This window comes from Talpa europaea (genome assembly GCF_964194135.1).
Source record: "Talpa europaea genome assembly, chromosome: 7".
NCBI lineage: Eukaryota > Metazoa > Chordata > Mammalia > Eulipotyphla > Talpidae > Talpa > Talpa europaea.
In genome coordinates this window covers 132,775,266-132,793,180 of record NC_140074.1, presented here as the reverse complement: position 1 = coordinate 132,793,180, position 17,915 = coordinate 132,775,266, and the positions used below count along the sequence as shown (strand labels likewise).

Here is a 17,915-nt window from a genome sequence, read left to right as displayed (position 1 = left end):
TCCAGGCCTGTGGTGAGAACAGGGCGGCAGCTCAGGCTGCTGAAGCAGGCCGGCTGCGACCCCAAGGTTTGGAAATGAATGTCCTGGCCTTGGCTGGACAGGTGGCTTGGAAGGTGGGAGTGCCCTTGCTCCTTTCTCTGGGAGTAAGTTAGTGTGGGATACAGCTCCTTGTGGCTGGAGGACTCCCCGCTGTTCCTGAAGCTGGAGCTTCCTGCAAGGGCCTTTCGAGAAGCAGCTCAGCTGTACCGGTGGTGGGGGGGGGGGGGCAAGGCCACCGGTGTGCCCCACCCTCTGGGGCAGCTGTCCCTGACATGGTCGGGAGGGGGCGCCAGAGGCTCAGGTTCGGGATGGCCAGGTTGCAAGGCAGCGGGTGCTTCAAAGGTGGAGCTGAGCTAGGTCTCCCCACCTTAGCCAGGGGGACCCTTTTGACTCCTAGTGGCCCCTCAGCTCCATCATAGTCTGGGGTGGCCATCAAGAAAGGCCAGGCAAGTTTCAGAACCCAGTTGAGGAGGCGCGAGGGTATGTGAACGGAGGAAGTGGTCCCATCTAAGCTGAGGCAGTGCGCCTAACGCCTGTTTTTTGGCCACAGAGCCAGAGCCTGCTGAGGCCTCAGCTCCCAGTCCCTCCATCCTGGCATCTCGCACCAAACTACACATGTAAAATCTACGATCTGAAACATGACTGAATCGTAGACAAAAGTTTGTTCGCTTGCTGGGGCGGCCCAGCCCCGGGAGCCACCTGCTCAGGACACCTGTCCCCTCCGCCTAATCAAAGGTCTGCACGGTTACCTATGGCAGGTGAGGTAGGGAGCGGCCCCTTCACAACCCTACAGAGCTGCTCACCTGTGGGAGACCTGCTCCATCAGGGGTCAAAGGGTAGAGGCAGGGGTGGGGCCAGACCTCGTGATTGGTGCCATGATAAGGGTTTGGATGGTCCTCTTGAGCTGATGGAATTCAGGCCCTAACTAGAGGCCAGAGATGACCAGACATGACTAGCCCTCTTCTCAAGCCCGAGGGCTCCTCTCCCAGGTGTGCTATCACCCTCCTTCCGTGTTCTCAGGCCTAGGAACCTGGCTTCCTGGTGGTCTCCTGGTACAGAGTAACCAGGGACCAACCTGCTTTCCTGCCCTGGCAGCCCTCAGGATGTGGCTTGAGGTGCCAGAGGTACAGGAACCAGTGTCTCTGATGTGGGAACATGGCATGTTACCCTGGGAAGTGCCATCTACCCTACCAGCCTGAACAAGTACCCTCCAATCAGGTCCTTGGCCAGATAAGCTATTCTGGTGCCAGCTCAAGCCTCCCCTGGGAATCCTGTACCCCCTAGCTGCGGGTAGCAAGATGGGTAGCAACCCTCGTTTGCATTCCAAATCCAGCTCCACCTGGAGTGGTGTTAGGGGAACCTCCCAGGCCCCCTCTGAGCCTGGGGGCCTTGGTTCCCACCTCCCCTGTAAATCCTGAGGTGGAGCTCGTGCTACCGGCAGGCCCTGCGCCTGATGGCCAGGATGGCTTGGCTACTGGGCAGTGGCAGGCCCTGTAGCTAAAGCACCCCCTCTGCCTCCTCCCAGGCTGGGGTACAGGAAGCCCATCCTTGCCCTCGAGCTAGACCCTACCCTCAGCCAGAGGCCACCTTGGGGCACCTGTCACCATCTCTCGGCCAGCTCTAAAGGAAGACACGGAGGCTGAGGCATATGGAGAAACTAGTTGAATTTCAGGTGGAGTTCTTTACAGTGGGATGGCCTGGCTCAGACAGGAGCAGACGGGGCCTGCCCCGACCCAGGCCGCCCAGGGCTGACTCGGGATGGGAGTAGACATGGAAGAAAAGTTTTAGGCCAAGATTACGGCTAGCTAGGCCCCGGATGAAGCCACCTGGAGAATCACGTTAATCATGGAAACAAAGCTCCCTCTATTCGACTCAGTGATAGCGCACTCTTAAAAAAAAAAAAATCAACAGAAAACAACCCGACCGTGTCTGCTGAGACACTGCACCGGCAGTCCCTGGTGAGCCCTGGGCCCAGTCAACCTCTGCGGTCACAGGAAGACACCGCTCCCTGTCCCGCCATCCTTGCTGGGTGCGGGTCCCGGGGGTGGCCCAGGCGGGCTCGCAAGGGGCGACCCAGCAGGCAGACTGGAGCATTCGGTGATTGGGCAGGACGGAAGAACTGTCACTTTCCCCGAGGCGAGGAACGGGCACAGTTCTCTAGAAAAACGATCTGCCGAGAGAGGAGAGGCTGGTGCTGATTGGTGTTGATTGGGAGGTCAGTGGGGAGGCGAGAGAGGGGGTTAGAGTGGGGCGGGGGCTGGTCCCCGCCAGCCTTCCTGGCAGCGGGAGGGGCGCTCAGAGGTTGCTGAAGAGTTCGTTTTTCTTGCTCCAGTCCATCTGCGGGGCCCGCTTGTTGCCGCGCTTCTGGTGCGCCCTCTCCCTGGCCACGGCCAGCGGGATGTTGAAGTCCAGGATGGGGTCGGAGGAAGAGGAGGTAGATGAGGCTGCCGTGGAGTCCTGTTTCCGGGGCTTGTCTTGGGAGTTGAGCTGTGAAGAGAGGAGGAAGGGTTGGGAGGCCGTGGCCAGCGAGCGTCCTGGTCCTCAGCCCTGGTGGTGAGGTGGCTCCTTTGGGGCAGTGCCCAGGGAAGCCAGGTCACAAGAGCAGAACGTGGCTCAGCATGTGACCTCCGAGCAGGCTGCTGTGCCAGGAACGAGTGTGGCCTGGGAACGGGCTTCCTGTAACTGGCTGCCACCCCCAGCCTACCTCCTCGCTGGTATCACTGGAGGTGGATCTCGCCAGGGCTGGCCTGGGGCTCTCGGAGGCGGGCTCGGCCAGGGTTTCACGGCTGTTCTCCTGGCAGAGAGAGGAGGGTGCAGGTTGGTGGGGGTGGGGTGGGGAAGTCCTGAGAGGGAGGGCGTTCCCAGGGAAGACAGGTGTCTCTGTCTTGAGAAGTTTCACTCGAGTGCCTGCCATGGGCCCCGGAGGGATTTTACATGTTCACATTTCTCCAGGATCAGAGGGCATCCTGGTTCCGCCACGGGGCAGGGGTTGTGGGGTGGGGGAGCATCGTGGGGTCAGCTGAACAGCTTCCCCAGAGTCCACCCTTTGGGACTGGCCATCTTTTGGGCCAGTGACCATGGAGGAGCTTCCTGGACTGTGGGGACACAGGGGCCTCTGGGCTCACCAGGAGGGACAAGAATGATGCCCCTGGAATCTCTGGCAGCCCCCCAGTTTACTTAAACTTGACTCCGGGAACCTGGAACGTAAACCCCAAGGCAGCCAAGAAGGGCCCTGAAGGAGAATTCTAGAACCACAAAGTAGAGTGAGGGAAGGTTGAGACCCAGAGTCCTGAGTGCCCTGACCGTGACCTGCCAGCAGGAGCCCCCCGGAGAAGGGACCCCTTAGGCAGACCCTGCAGAGGCCCCCACTCTGAGGTTTGTCTCCAGCGCACCCGACCCAGAGTGATGCTTTGGCCAGGACTTCGATTTGGTGCTCAGCCCCTGCCGGGGCTCCTCCGTGGCCTTGGCTGGCCTCGGGCCCATGGCCTCTTCCCCAGCCTCCACTGCTTTCCCTTCTGCCCGGGGCCGGGGGGAGGGGCTTTGTTCTTCCACCCCAGACTGGAAGTAGCAGGGCCAGGCAGTGCGGCCAGACACTAAAGCTCTGTTCTTGGGGGGAAGAAAGGCCTCTTCTGTATGGTGGGGAGCTGCAGGCAGGGTCTGTCACCCAGGATGGTGAGCTGCAGAGGGGCCGGGCAGGCTCTCCCAATGGCCTTGGGCAGGGGCTAAGGGGTATGCGGGCACATCTACCACCCGGAGCTCAGGAAGGAAACCCCGAGGTTGGAACCCGGGCCAGACGATGGGCCTCCCTGCCATGCCCTCTTCCCCCCTTCTCCCAGCCCTGACCGAATGCCAGGGGAGCAGCTGGGGCATCTGCCTTTACCTTCTGGATCTCCCCGTTGGTGAAAGGCTCGGGCAGGGGACCTGGGGGAGGAGACAAGAGCAGAGATGAGTTAAGAGGCTCCAGGGAGGCGGGTGGAGTGTGGCCTAAATGGAGCTTGTCAGGGGTGTCCATATGGACCCAGTGGGGCTGACACAGACCTGGGAGCCCACATTTTCCAGAAGCTTCCTAGGTGACCACGACATGTCATAGAATCAGAACCATAGTCCAGGCTATGGTTTGTACTGCCTTGGTTGAAAGAGGAGATGACCCCACAATCCCTGCCTGTGAGAAGCTGAGGGGGTGAGAGGGCTTGGGCAGCATCCTGGGTGTGTCCTCCCCATCCCTGGGAAACTTGGTGGAGATGGAGGGTCAGAGGGCGCCTGACGCCCTGGTTCTTCCTGAACCCAGCTTCACATTAATGTGTGAGAGCCGGGGGCCTCCCTGGTGGCACAAGGGGTTGAGACGCAACCTATGAAGCTATCCGCAGCTATCTGAGTTCGATCCCCGGCCAGGGAGCTACCCACACAGCGCAGCAGACCTCTCCTGTCTCCCCACTGCTCCCCTCACAGTGTATTTCAGTCAGTCTGCCTGTTCTGCTCCCCTCTCTGTCTCTGGTGAATCCTCTCACCCTCCACACCTCTGGCCTGTACCCCAGTTCTTGTATAAATAAATCAATCTTAAAAAAAAAAAACAAACAAGAGCAGGGCAGTCAGACACCCAGCTTACCATGTCCTTCCTTTTGACACCGATAACCTTCCCACCGCAGGGGCTGCTGGACACAGGAACACTCCCACCCGCTGCCCCAGGCCAGCCCCAGGCTCCTGAACTCTGGCTGCTTTGAAGGGCAAAGCCGTGGCAGCCGCCCGGAGGGGGATGTTCCTCTACGGGATCCACTTGGTGGCAGAGGGACAAGGACTCCATCCCGGAAAAGCCAGGAGGGATGCCTGGGAGGAGGCTGGTAGAGACTGTGCCAGAGACAGAGGAGGAGCATCTAAGGGCAGATTACTTGGGGTGAAGGACGCTGGAGGAGGCATTTGGGGAACTGTGTGGAGCCCCTATTTCAGTTGTATCTTCCCTAGACCATGCGCACAAAAGCAAGCTGGGGGCATGTCTGGGCCTCACTTTCCCCTCACCAAGGGGTTATTTGAGTCTTCTAGTTTCCAGGAACTTGGGACACAAGGCAGCCCCCGCCTCCCCTGCCCAGAGTGTGCTGGGGACTTTCAACTGACTCGTCTCCCTTCCAGAAATCCCCAGGGCCCTGGAGGGGGTCTTCCCACTGGGCCCTGGCAGCCAGGGATCAGTCTGTGGCAGAGCCTTCATGACCACCTCCCCCTCCCCACCCACAAGTATAACCCTGACACCAGGGGAGGCCACAGCCATTGCAAAGTCCAAAGAGGATACCCCCCCCCCCCCAGGCCCCCAGGAGCCATCTTCCCAAGAGAAAGTCCAGGCCAGGAAGCAGAGAGCCCCTCTCTCCTCCCCACCCTGGTGCAGCCCTGCCCCACTTGGCTCTGCCTGGCAGGGGATGGTGGGGGAAGGGGAGGGCAGGGGCCCAGGGACTGCAGGGGGACCCACTGCTTTCCAGAGCCAGCAAGCTGGAGTTTCCAAGACAACCTGAGAGAAGGGAGGAGGAGGCCCTGGGCTGCAGTGGACTCTGATCTGACCAAGCAAGGGCTGGAGGCCTCCCCAGAGTTAACCCTTTCCTCCCGGCTCTGCCCTGAGAACCCCCCGGGGGAGGGGCTGGCTCAGGCCTCCCTCTGGTGCTGCAGCTTTGGCCCGGGTCAGCAGTCCAGCCCGTCTTGGCTGTCCCTGCTCGCTCCTGACGGCAGCCCACTCTCTCCCCACCTCTGGCCTCCCTGAAGGAAGAGGGAGTTTCAGGCAGGAATCCCCCAGCCCCACTTGGGATAGGTCTGAAGCAATGGCCGCCCCCCAGCTCACCATTCACGTGCTCCTGAGACGGAACCACTTTGCACTTCTTGAAGAACTCATCTGTCTCCTTGTCCACCACCAGCAGCTTGGCCTCGTCCCCTCCGGCCTTGATGGCGGCCACCACGTCACCGTGCTGCTTGCCTTCCATGCAGACCCCGTTCACCTGGGGGGGGAGGGCAGGGTTAGGAACACAGGCCTCATAGTGGGGAGGGCAGTGGAGGAGGGACAAACGGCCCCCTCTGTCCCCGGGCGGCGGATAATCAGGGACACTGAGCCCCCCTTAGGGTCTGCAGAGCCCTGAGCTGGGCCAAGGAAACATCCAGACGAGACTGAACAAATGGCTGTGACGGATGGAACGGCGGGGCTCGGGCAGGGCCAGCCTTCCTGGCCTCGCGTGGACTGACTTCCAGCTCCAGGCCCTGGTTTTCTCACATGTAAAACGAGACGTCTCCGGAGAGCTGATCTCCTAGCGCTAAGGATTTAAGACTGAGATTCCAGGGCCTGCCCAAGGCATTTGGGTCACGTTTCCTGCCCCGCTGAGCACAGGGGCATCAGGGCTGGCCTTGCTGGGAAAGATGCACACCCTGCCCTGTGCTGGCACCGAGGCCTCAGGCGGCTGGCAACAGCCGTGGCCTCAGACATCTTCCTGGTGGGGGGTGAACCCCGGCCGCTGAGCATGGCTGCTGAGCATGGCTGCGCGGTGAATTAGAGCCTGGGGGGGGGGGGCAGGGAGTTGGTCCATCCGTCACCCACTACCCACCACTCCCCTCTGTCCTATCTGCTTGCACCTCCTGTCCCTCCATCCTTCCCTTCCTGGCTCCCCATCTTCATCCTTCTGTCTCCCTCCATCCCCCATCTGTCCTTTCATCCCCCCTTCCTGTCTCTCCTCCATCCTGCTAACCCCCCTCCCTCCCTTTCGCTCCTTCCACGCCTCTCCCCATCCTTCTACCCACTCCCTCATCCTATCCATCCCTCCATCAGCTCCCCGGGGGCTATCAGCAGGGGCGGGGGGGGGGGCAGCCAGAGGGTTACCTCCACGATGCGGTCCTGGGCCCGGAGTCCCGAGGCCTCGGCGGGTGAGTCTGAGTCCACGGCCCTGATGAACTGGCCGGGCTTGGTCTTGTCGCTGTGCAGGTTGAAGCCGTAGCCGTTGGCGCCCCTCTTCATGATGCAGAGTCGGGGCCGAAGCTCGGGCTGTGGGGATCAAGGAGGGTCCTCGCTGTCGCAGTGTCCCAGGTCCCACCCTCCCTGCCCCACACCGGGCCCCACTCTCCGGCCCACGGAGGAGCCGGGAGGGAGGCCCGCGGGTTGGCGCCCACACAGCACCGGAAAGAAGGCCGGGCTGGCCTCGGGAAAGCTGTGCGAGCAGCGTCGCAGCGGTGGCCGTGGCCCGGGAGGAGCACCCTCCGCCCAGGCCTCAGTGTCTTCTACCGGCCAACGAGGGACGGGACCGGCCTGGTCTCAAGTCCCTTCCCCTTCTGACCTTCAAAGGTGAATCGTGTGGTTTTGATGGCTCCCTCCTCCCTGATGAGGCAGAATGGGGGGTGGCACTTGGTACCCCTCCCAGTATGGCAGGGGACCCCTTGTACCCCATTCTCCGCAGCTTGGAGCCGGGCGTGGTGTTTATGGAAAGCGGTCAGCGTGTTTACAGTAAAGCCTTTCCTCGCCCACGCGGGCCCCCCCAGCCCTGCCAAAGGGAGCTGTGAGGGCCAGGTGGCCACAGGCCTGGACAGGACCAGGACACCCCCTCCCCCGCAGAGCCCGAGAGCCCGCCGGCCCCCAGGAGCATGGATGCAGAGCGCCCTGAAGAGCAGGCCCGGCAGAGGCAGCCGCGGGCCGAGGTGGTCTTTTAACAGACACGGGAGGTTGAGCTCCCAGGCCCTCCGCGGAATGCACGCAGCTGAGCTTAGACCCACGGCCCCGACCCGTCTTCCTGAGGGAGGGAATAAAGGCAAGAGTGAGCCAGGGGCAGGAGCCCAAAGCTGACTCCGGGGCCCCCACCCCCAGGGCCCAGGGCCTCTCAGGGGAACTCTGTCCTCCCCAGGCGCCAGGGGTGAGTCCCAGCAGGGGTCCAGGCCCAGGTTCCAGCTGCCCTGCTTATTAGGAAGTCACCCGGGGCAAGCAATTTCCTTCTCAGAGCCATGGGTTCCGCATTTATGAGCCATTCTTAGTGCCACCTGCCACCTGGGGTTGCCAGGTTGCCGCGGGCCCCAGGTGAGACAAATAACACCAGTGGAAACACTTGACGCGCTGCAATCCCAGTCCCAAAGACTCTCCCATTGTTGTCCGGACTAATGAATGTCATATTAAGCTGAGAAGTGAGATTCTGGGGGCGTGGGGGCAGGTTGCTCTGCAACCCCAACCCCCAGCTGGGAGTGGAGAGGCAGGGGAGGGGTGGGGAAGGAGAGGACGGTTTACAGGTCTCCTGTCCCAACTTGCCAGCCAGGGCCCCGGGTGGCAGCTGCCATCTGCAGAGGGAATTCGGTCCCCACCCCTCGGCTCGCAGCAGGCCGGACAGTGCGTGGTAACTTGCCTTCCTCTAAATGTCTGGGCGGGTCTGTGTTTCAGGATGTTGGTGGGGGTGTGGGGAGGCCCAGACAGGAAGGAGGGTGCTGCTGTTTCTCACACTGGCTGAGTACCCTCACCTGGGCCACCAGCCCCAGGCAAAGCCCCCTCTTCTCCCAAGGTCTCGAGGGCCTGGCCCCCACGGAAGGGCCCGCACTGATGCTGCCCCACCTGCAGCCTGGCACCCCCACAGTCCTCTGGGATCTTGTTCTGGGAGTGAGGCTCTTCTCCCCTCTAGCTAATCCCTCCACCAAGTGCCAGCCGGCTCTCCCCCAGGCTGAGGGGGCAGGAACAGGTCTGACCAGTTGCTGCCACCAGGGCAGGCTCAGCTTTCTGCCCCAGCCCCACTGAGCTCGCCTGGGCCCTGAGAATGTGGGGAGGGTGAAGGGGGACAGCTCCGATGTCTCTGCCCCTCCCCGCTTCCTCCTGGCACCTGGCTGGTCACCCACAGCTTGGAGACGGGGCAGCGGGGACCGGCCGTGGCGCCGTTGCCTGATGGCAGCCAGTTCTGCAGAGGTTCTGCCTCTGCCTTGGCATGCGTCCTGTCCCCCACACCATGGGCTGGTCGGCAGAGACCCCAGTCCAGACCAGGTGGAGGCCCCTGGCAGCTGAGTGGACAGTGAGGGGTCAGCACAGGGCTGTCTCCCTGCAGTGGCCACAGCATGTGCAGGAGGTGGCTGGCAGCTGATGAAACCACGGCCTTCCTTCCGGCGCTCAGCCCGTGGCAGCCGCGCTGCAGCCAGTGCCTGGGATAGGTGACGCGACCATGAGCAAGCCTGGGCTGCATCTGTGGCTGGAACAGCGCCGGGCACGGGCAGGGGTGCCTGGCGCTCTCCTGACTGCAGGGCTGCAGTCTCCCCATGCCCCAGCCTCTGGGAAGCCCAGGTGCAGGCCGGGGCCTCCATGCTGGGGGCTTTCTTACTGACCCTCCATATGCTTCACCCCAGGAGGGCCTGCTGTTATCCTGGCTCCCTTTTGCCAGTACAGAGCCCTGTGGCTCAGGCCACCCGCTGCTCCTGGCCCCCGAACTTCACTGCCTTCTGGGGGTGACTGGGCCAGCAGACAAGAAGCCCTTGGGTTTTCTGAAATGTTCAGACACCTTCAGAGCCCCTCTAGCTCCCTCCTGCCCAAGTCCTTGGAGTCTCCCTCCTGTCCCACAGGAAGGGGGGCAGGCAGGCTTGCCCAGCTTCCAGGGAGACCAGCCCAGCTCTCCACCCGCCCCCAGCTGTCTCCAAGAGCTGTCTGACCAAGAGGTGTCAGGCCGGCTGCTGAGTCAGGCCATCCCGCCTGGGCGGAGGCTGGTGCTGGCAGGAGGGGACCCTGGGGGCAGAGCCTCCTTGGGGTTTTGTGGGACCTGGTCTTGGCCTCAAGGCTCAGCACAGAGAATAGAACATGGGAAGGGGGCAGGCATCTGTCCTGGGGCTGTACTCCCAGAGCAGGGCAGGGAGTGGCTTCTGCCTGGGGGAAGAGGGTGCGTTCCAGGCCATCAAGGGTTTGGTGAGTGGCCCCCAAGAGCTCAGATGGGGCTTTTTTGTGCCATGGAGATGCTCAGAGGGGGTGTCAGCAACCTCAAGGGGCACATGACCCCAGAGTCTGTTCAGCGCCTCAGGTAGGACCCCCGATGACAAGGTTACCTGGGAGTGAAATCAGGATCTGCTCAGTGAGACCGGCAGAGAGAGAGAGGAAGGAGGGACAAAAGGTGACGGTGGCCAACAGGGTGGTGCAAATGGGCTGGGGCAGCCTGTGCTGATTTCTCATCTCCAGATCTGTTTTCCGGAAAGACCCTGCTGGAGAGCTGCCTCCAGACCCTTCTCACAGGGCCTTCTCCCACCCTTGGGTTCCCAGGTTACCCCAAATCCTGTCAGAGGCCTGTTGTGGTTGCCCCCCATTATCCCACCCTCTCCCCCAGGGAGCACGGCCCCACTGCAAGTGGCCGCCCAGTCACCTCCACCCACGCAGCCCAGGGAGCGGACGACGGGCAAGGAATTCAATAGGCGCCACCAGTAGCCACCTGGAAAGCTGTGGAAAGCCGATACCTAATCCCAGTGACCGTCTCTGGGGAGCAGGCTCAGAGCCGCTCCCTGTTCAGGCAACTGGGGGCCAACGCCCCATTGGGTCTAGCCCCTCCCTAGATGATGCCATGGTGATGGTCCCTATAGAAAATGCCAGGCTGCCTCTTGCAGGCCGCCCAGCTCTAGGTGCCAGAAGGGGCGGGCTGGAGGAGCAGGAAGACCACAGGGAAGGCTAGGGGAACAATAGAGGTGACCCCCACCTCCCAAGAACTGCCCTTTCCCCAGCCCCACCCAGGGCTCTTATTTATGCAAATAAGGATGGTGCTTGGCGAGGAGGGCGCCACACAGGGAAAGCAGGGCCCAGAGTAGGTAGGAGGGGGAGCCCCAGCTGTTCTGGGATGGGGGGGTGGGTGCCTGCAAGGGGGCAAGGAGTTTGGGTCCATGGGATTCTGAAGGCACAGGCTTGGGTCTTCAAAGTAGACACTACAGACAGGGCCTGCCCGGCCTGGAGTGGTGCCATGAGAGGACAGTGTCCTGAGGGCAGGCTGAGGTGACCAGGGACAGAGGCCGCCGGTGTCCAGGTGAAGCACGAGGGTTTGTCAGCACAAGCCTCACATGGCTTCATCCCCCTCAGGTCTGCACATGTGGGAATGCCAGGCCCTCCCTCCCCCATCTGCACAAAGGGAGCAACTCCCAGCTCTTGATCTCGTTCTTCCTTTCTCTCCTCAGAAAAACCTGTCTCTGGAGCCTGGCGGGCAGGATCCAGGGAGGAGACGTCTGTCAAGTGGGGGCTGCTTCTCCGACTCCCCCCACACAGGGGCCCTGAGCCAGCTGCTCCCATAGGCTGCATCTTCTCTCCCCGTGCCGGCCAGAGACCCACCCAAGGGTGAGTTTGGCTCAGGTCTCCCCAGGGCAGGGCAGGCCTGGGACGGGGCAGGCTGGTACGTGGGCTGCTGCCTGGCTGGACACCATCCAGGCTGGCCGTTCCATGCCTGCCTGCCCCCCAGGCACTCCACCTCACCCTCCTCCCAGGAGTCAAGAGATTTAACTCCTGTCGACTGCACCACTCGGCAACATAAGAACTTCCAGAAATCGGGGGGTCTGCACGGAAGGCACAAACAGCAGCTGTGGCTGACTGAGCACTGACTATGCGCCAGGCGCCGAGCACGGTTATTTTCTCATTAGCACCGGGGAGGTATTACTGCCCTCGTCTCAGAGGAAAGTCAGGTTCAAAGGGATCAGGTGAATTGCTCAAGTGCACACAGCCGACCGCAGGGTGGGCAGGACCTGCGCTGTCCAGCAGAAATAGAAGGCGTAGTGTCGGCCGCTGAAAATTTGCTAGTAGCCACATTAAAGAGGAAGAAAAATCACTTTCAACATCTTCTTTAACACACTGTAGCCAAAAGGTATCATTCTGACGTGGAACCGCCTTTAGGTGTGACCAGCAGACCACCTGCCGTCCTCACGCGCACGCCGCGGTCTGCGGGACCATGGGGCATTTCGCTCTGGGAGCTCATCACGTTAGGACAGGCAGGAGCCAGGTGCTTGACCACCTGTGGCCGTGGCTGCCGCAGTGTCCACCAGGCTGTGGCCCCGGACGCTGTCCTAAACCCCCAGGCCCTTTGCTGCTTGAATGGGTCAGGGTAGAGGTCAGAGCTTGGTCTCCAGGAAGTCAGCCCTCTGGCCTTGACCCTAGACCTCGGGGCATCTGATTCAGTTCTTTTCTGGGACCCAGGAATCTAGACATCGTCTAGGAGTCTGGGGACAGGTGAGTCATCCTACCTGGGGGAGAGGGGAAGGCTGGCCAAGGGCCAGCAGTCAAAATCAGTCTCTGGCGTGTGACAGTGGAAACCCACAGCCAGCAAGGGTGGGTTCTCAGGAAGAGGAGTGGGGGTAGAGACTTGGTCCCAGACTCCTGGCCCAGCCCCAGAGGTGAGAAGGGATGGGGCCAAGAGCCCCGTCCTGGAGGCACCTTCCATTGGGGCTGATGACTTGGACTCTGCCGGGAGCGGCTCAAGCAGCCTGCATCTCAGCCCTGGGATGGCCCCAACACCTGGCAGGAGGGTCAGGCCCTCAAGTGCAGCCCCGCTGTGTGCGAGTGGAGCCAGCTGAGTTCCAACGGTCATGTGGCAGGGACTCTGAGAACCCCAGGGCCGCCCCCTGAGCTGAACTCCTGGAGACCACGGGGCGCATCTGTCCTGTACGGGGCTGTGGATAAAGGAGACCAGGCATGTCTCAGGCTCGGCACCTTGTCAGACACATGAAGACTATCATTTATTAACACTTATTATCAACTCGCGAAACACAGAAGACCTTATTCCCAGGGTTGTCATGGGGCAATCAATGGAATGTGTATCAATATCTTTATGGCCCAAGACTGCACACTAGACATTGGAGTTTCCTTCCTGGGTGGGGCGGCTCTCTCAGGGCATGAAGCCAGAGGGTACCTGCTGATGGCACCAGAAGTCTGGCTGCTCTCAGGAACAGGCTGGTAGCCCCAACAAGCCCTTGGCTAGGCCCCTTCTTCCCGTAATGCCTAAGTGCTCCCCACTTTCCAGGGACCCAGAAAATGCAAAGTCTGGGGAGGAAGCGAAGGGCCCTACCTACCCATCTGGGGATCCTCGAGACGGAAGCCCCTTCTTTCTCCAAGAGGCTCAGCCCCAGAATGACTGATTCAGAGCAGCAGGAAAGGCAAGGACAGGGGGTGGGGGGGCGAGACCGGGGATCCCAAACGCACGGCTGAAAAGGGGGAACCAGCACCTCAACGACCACACACCTTGCCCATTTCAAATTCTAACCTCCTGCAGCTCAACTCTGGATGTACTTCCCCTGGCTCCACAGTGTGGGGTGGCCGAGCAGCTCACTGTGCCCCCACGTCCTGGGTGCCTGCCCCACCTCTGCCTTTGGGATCAGGGTCAGGTTTGTCTGGAACCGTGTTCTGACCGCCTCCCCCCAAGGTGGGCACCTACTTACACAACCCCCCCCCCCCCAATCTCATCCAATCTTCCCACGCACTCTGCAGGTGGGTGCCCATGTCCCGCTCCCAGGTAGAAGTCTGCAGGGGTCACTAAACGACTGGGGTCCCAAAGCCAGAGAGGGGTTCCCTGGGTGGACTTGGCGGACCCCAAAGCCCAGACCGTTGACTTCCTAGTCTTGAAGTGGAAGCCGCCAGTAGGCAGGAGCCAGGAGCAGGTAGTCTCACCTGGAATCCCCATCTCTGGAAGGGCTCCAGGCACATGCAGGCCCAGGTGCGCTGGCCTGAGGTCACTGGGGACAAAGGTCCCCGCTGGCTGTTATGCTTTCATTCATTCAGCTCAAGAAAATATTTACTGAGCCTCTCCCTACCCCGGGCCAGGCACCTTGCTGGGGACAGACACCCAAATGAGCTGCAGCCGTTGCCCTCAGCACTCACAGAACCGGCCATGCAGTGAACAGATGAGGCAAAGAGTGGGTGTTCAGGGCCATAAAAGAGATGTGGGGACAGGAAGCAGGGGGAGGGAGGAAAGGAGCCTCAGAGGCTCCCAGGTCAGGGCAGCTAGAAGGAATCTGGTGCGGCTGGGGGCGAGGGGCACAAGGGGGCACTGGCAGGCCAGGCGACCACATCGTGATGGACTGGGGAACCCCATGATTAGTAAAGTGACCGCTGAGCACTTGCCCCAAAGAGAGGCAGACCCAGAGCCAGTGCCCCCGGGTGGGCTTAGAACAGCCCCTGTGACCAATCCCCACCACCAAGGTCCACTGCGCACTTACTTAGTGCCAGGCTCTCGGCCATTGCTGGACAGACAAGGCCTGGGTTCAGACAACCGGGAGAGGTGGCCGCTGTGGCAGCCCCTGATTTACACAAGAGGAAGTGGAGGCTTAGAGAAGTTAAGAAACTTGGCTCCTGGTGGCCCAGCAGGAACAGATGAGCTGGCTCAGGCCTGCCCAGCCTCACTGAGGGCTCAGGGGCCCAACTTGCTCACCAAGTTGAAGGGTTTAGGCCTCACCCTGTGGCTGGTGGTGAATGGGACTGGGTGGGGGGCTCTGAGCAGGGGGTTGCTGCTCCCCTAGCCCCAAGTGTGGAGGTGGCAAGTCAACAACAGGTGGGCAGGGCTGGACCACACACCTCCTCCTGGTCCCCTAGCGCTGCAGGCCCCACATTCTCCTCCACCCGGGTTGTTCATCCACTCTCTACACGATGCTCTGGCATTTACACTGCGCTTAGGAGAACTAGGGGCGACACCATCGCAGCCCCAGCTGGCAGACAAATTCAGGCTAAACCAATCAGTAAGGCTCAGTGGAATACTTACACAGGAGATGCTTTTTAGGAAAAGAGAAATAACTCATGATGTTTAGGAGCCTCTTTTTGCAAGCACAGGGTGGGCCACCTGTGCACCCACCTTGCCAGATTTCACGGGCATTTCCTACCAGAGGGGCTTGGCAGTGCTGAGTGGCTGTGCGTGAGCCAGGAGCCCTGGGTTCAGGGCCCGGGGCACAAGGGAGCTCAGTTCAGCATCTGGCTGGTTATTTGTAAAATTCTAGAGAAGGCAAGTCTCACTGTCACATGGCGCCCCCATTTCACAGATGGGAGACGCAAGGCTCAAAGTTCCAGGGCATGCTTGTTGAGCTGGAACCCCAAGCCACTGGGGGAAGGTGTCCCTGGACCCGCTGGAGGAGGGGCTCCTCCCTTCTGGCCACAAATGGCGCAGGTGTCCCACGGCCAGCTGGGGAACCCTTTCGGTGCTCACCGGAAGGCAGGAAATGAAAAAGCGACCTTTTCAGGTGGCACAGGAGGGAGGCGTGAGTGTGGGCTGCATTAAGCCTCTACAACCCCCAGCTCCCAGCAGCAAAATCAAAAGGACAATGGGGGCCTCCCCGGTGGCGCAGCAGCGGTTGAGCGCTGGGTTGGGAGGCTTCCCGCAGCCTCTGCGGCGCCGGTTCAATCCCTGGCTGCTCCCCGGCCACTGGAGGAGGATCCCACATGCTGCGCAGACCTCTCCTGCCGCCCGCTGCTCCCCTCAGCAGTGTCCTTCGGTCCTTCTGCCTGCTCTGCTCCCCGCTCTGGCTCTGGTGAATTCTCTCACCCTCCCGCGCTTCTGACTGTACCCAGGGCTTGTATAAACAGAGCAAACAAACAAATATAATAAATAAATAAATAAATAAAACATGCCTCTATTAAAAAAAAAAAAAAAAGGACAATGGGTGGTGTGGGCCACAACTACAATTGGGGGGTGGGGGTCATCTGTGTGCCAAAGTCCAAGGAAAAAAGGGGTGGGGGAATGGCCAATCGATACCCTCAGCACAAAGTTCAAAGTGGATTTCTGCCAGGGACAGAGGTCATGGGTTCCAATTCAATTCCCTGGTGTCCAACCTGCCAGGAGAGCTCCGACCCCTCCCCCACCTTACCAATGCCCAACTGGCAGCAGCAGGAAGTGGGAGCCTGGCGGCCCTGGCATTCCTGACACCCAGCTCTGGCTGGACAGGCCTCCTCGGGGTGACCTCATTTCCTTCACTTGCACCAAACCAGCTGGTGCTCCACCTTCTCCTGCGAGACTGCACCCGACTGCACCGGGTCCTCACGCAGGGAGGTGCAGGGAGGCGGGCTGGCACCCCAGCACATGCCTCCTGCACTCACCAGGTGGAAAGCTGATGCACGCCAAATGGGCTCCGGGGAGGCCCCGGTCCTGCTCCCACAGTCCGCGCCCTGGGCCTCCCCCTCAGCTCTCTGGGGACGGGAGGCTCAGCACGGCCTTGTTTTGCCAGCTGCCCTTCCTTCAGCTGATCCAAACTCGCTTGTTTGGGGAAACACCAAACAAGGGCAAAAGTTGCCGACTGCGTGCTGTCCAGGGGCTGGAGACGGTGCCAGGGCAGGACCCCTCGGCCCGCCGGCCACTGCCCCTCCCTTCCCCGTTCAACTCTCTCCTCCTCCAAGGTCCTCCCTCGCCCCCCAGACCGGCGAGCGCTCCCGGCTCACATTCCGGAGAATCCTAAACCCTCCCGGGCGCCCCGGCCGCCGCGCGCCCCCGCCCCGGGCACCCCGCCCCCGCGCGCGGAGCCGGCGGGGCTTCCTCCTCCTTCTCGGAAGTCAGCGGGACCTGGAGGATGAAGTCCAGCCGGGCGCGAGTTAATGATAAGCCGCCCGCGGCCCGGGAGGAGGGGGCGGCGCGGCGAGCCCCAGCGGGGACCCTCCCCTCCCGCAGCCGGGGCTCCCACAGAAACAGGGGCTGCTACTCTTCTAGTTCGCTCAGGCTCGGGGCGCGTCCGCTGCACCCCCAGCCTCAGCTGCCACCCCGGGAGGGGGGGGCGGAGGAAGCGGGCACCCCGGGGCGGGGCCGGGGGTTCCGAGGCACGAGCGCAGACGCCGCCCACAGAGCCGAGGGCGAGCGGACCGACGGGGCGCCCCAGCACCGCCTGCGGAGCCCCAAAGACGAGGGGAGACAAGAGGTGCAGTGGACGAAGGCGCTGGGGGGTCGCGGCCCGGCCCGGGGGGGCCTGCGCGCGGCCCCGCGCCCGCCCGAGCGCGGCCGGAGCGCGCGGGGGCCCGGGGCGCCCGGGTCTCCCCGACCCCCTCCCCGGCCCGGGCCCGCACTTACCCGCCCCGGAGGGCTCTTCTCGGGCTCGCCCGGCTCGGGCGCCGCGGCCTGGGGCTCACTTTCGCCGGCGGCCCGCGGGGTGTCGGCGGCGGCCGGGGTGTCGGCGGCGGCCGGGGGCGCGGCCGGCGCGGGCTCCTCGCGCGCGCCCAGCAGCTCCCCGCGGGCCTGCGCGCCCAGCTGCTGCAGCCGCTCGTCGGCCGCGGGGTCCACCACGAGCAGGCGCACGGCGCCCGCCGAGGCGCGGATGCGGCTCACCACCTGCTGGTGCGTCTCGCGCTCCACGCTCTCGCCGTTCACCTCCACCAGCCGGTCCCCGGCCCGCAGGCCCGCCTTCTCGGCCGGCGAGCCGGGCTCCACCAGCCGGATGAACTGGCCCGTCCGGCCCTTCTCCCCGTGCAGGTGGAAGCCGTAGCCGCTCGGGCCCTTCTCCAGGCAGCAGAGGCGCGGCAGGGGCGCCCCGGCCGCCGCGTCCGCGCTCATCTCGCCGGCGCGGGCTCGGCGCGTCCTGCCCGGGGCGCAGACGGCGGCCCGGCCTCCTTCCCGCGGCGAGCGGGCGGCGGGCGCGCGGCGGGCCGGGCCGGGCCGGGCCGGGCCGGGCCGGGCGGAGCGAGCAGGTGCCGAGCGCGGCGCGACCTGCAGAGCCGGCGGCGCGCGGACCAGCCCCCTCCCCGCGCGGCGACTCCGCGCTCCGGGCCCGCCCCGGCCCCTTATTCCGGGGGCGGGGCCGCGCGCGGGTGTGGGCCGCCCCCGGCCAATCGGGGGCCGCGGCGGGGGCGCCCCGGCCGGGTGAAGGGCGCCGGCCAATGGGGGCGCGCGGGGCGGGGCGCTGCGCTCGGCGCGGCGCCCCGCGGCGGGAGAAGAAAGAGTCTCAGGAAGTGCGAGTGTTTGTTACCAAGTAGCCGAGGCCCGGCGGGGCGG

General features: G+C 62.9%; 1 protein-coding gene across 2 annotated transcripts; it reads right to left on the bottom strand.

Moving 5' to 3' along the window:
* Positions 1 to 1,732: 1,732 nt before the first annotated feature.
* NHERF1 (NHERF family PDZ scaffold protein 1) lies at positions 1,733 to 17,477 on the bottom strand (the record flags this gene model as incomplete). Of its 2 annotated transcripts, none has more annotated exons than XM_084238691.1 (6): positions 1,733 to 2,526; positions 2,744 to 2,833; positions 3,920 to 3,960; positions 5,858 to 6,011; positions 6,881 to 7,042; positions 16,998 to 17,477. In XM_084238691.1, 6 exons carry the CDS (start codon positions 17,475 to 17,477, stop codon positions 2,335 to 2,337), a joined length of 1,119 nt encoding a protein of 372 aa, XP_084094817.1. In that variant the 3' UTR covers positions 1,733 to 2,334. The 2 variants fall into 2 exon arrangements, with proteins under 2 accessions (XP_084094817.1, XP_084094818.1); XM_084238692.1 differs by having other exon boundaries at positions 17,040 to 17,477.
* Positions 17,478 to 17,915: the final 438 nt, after the last annotated feature.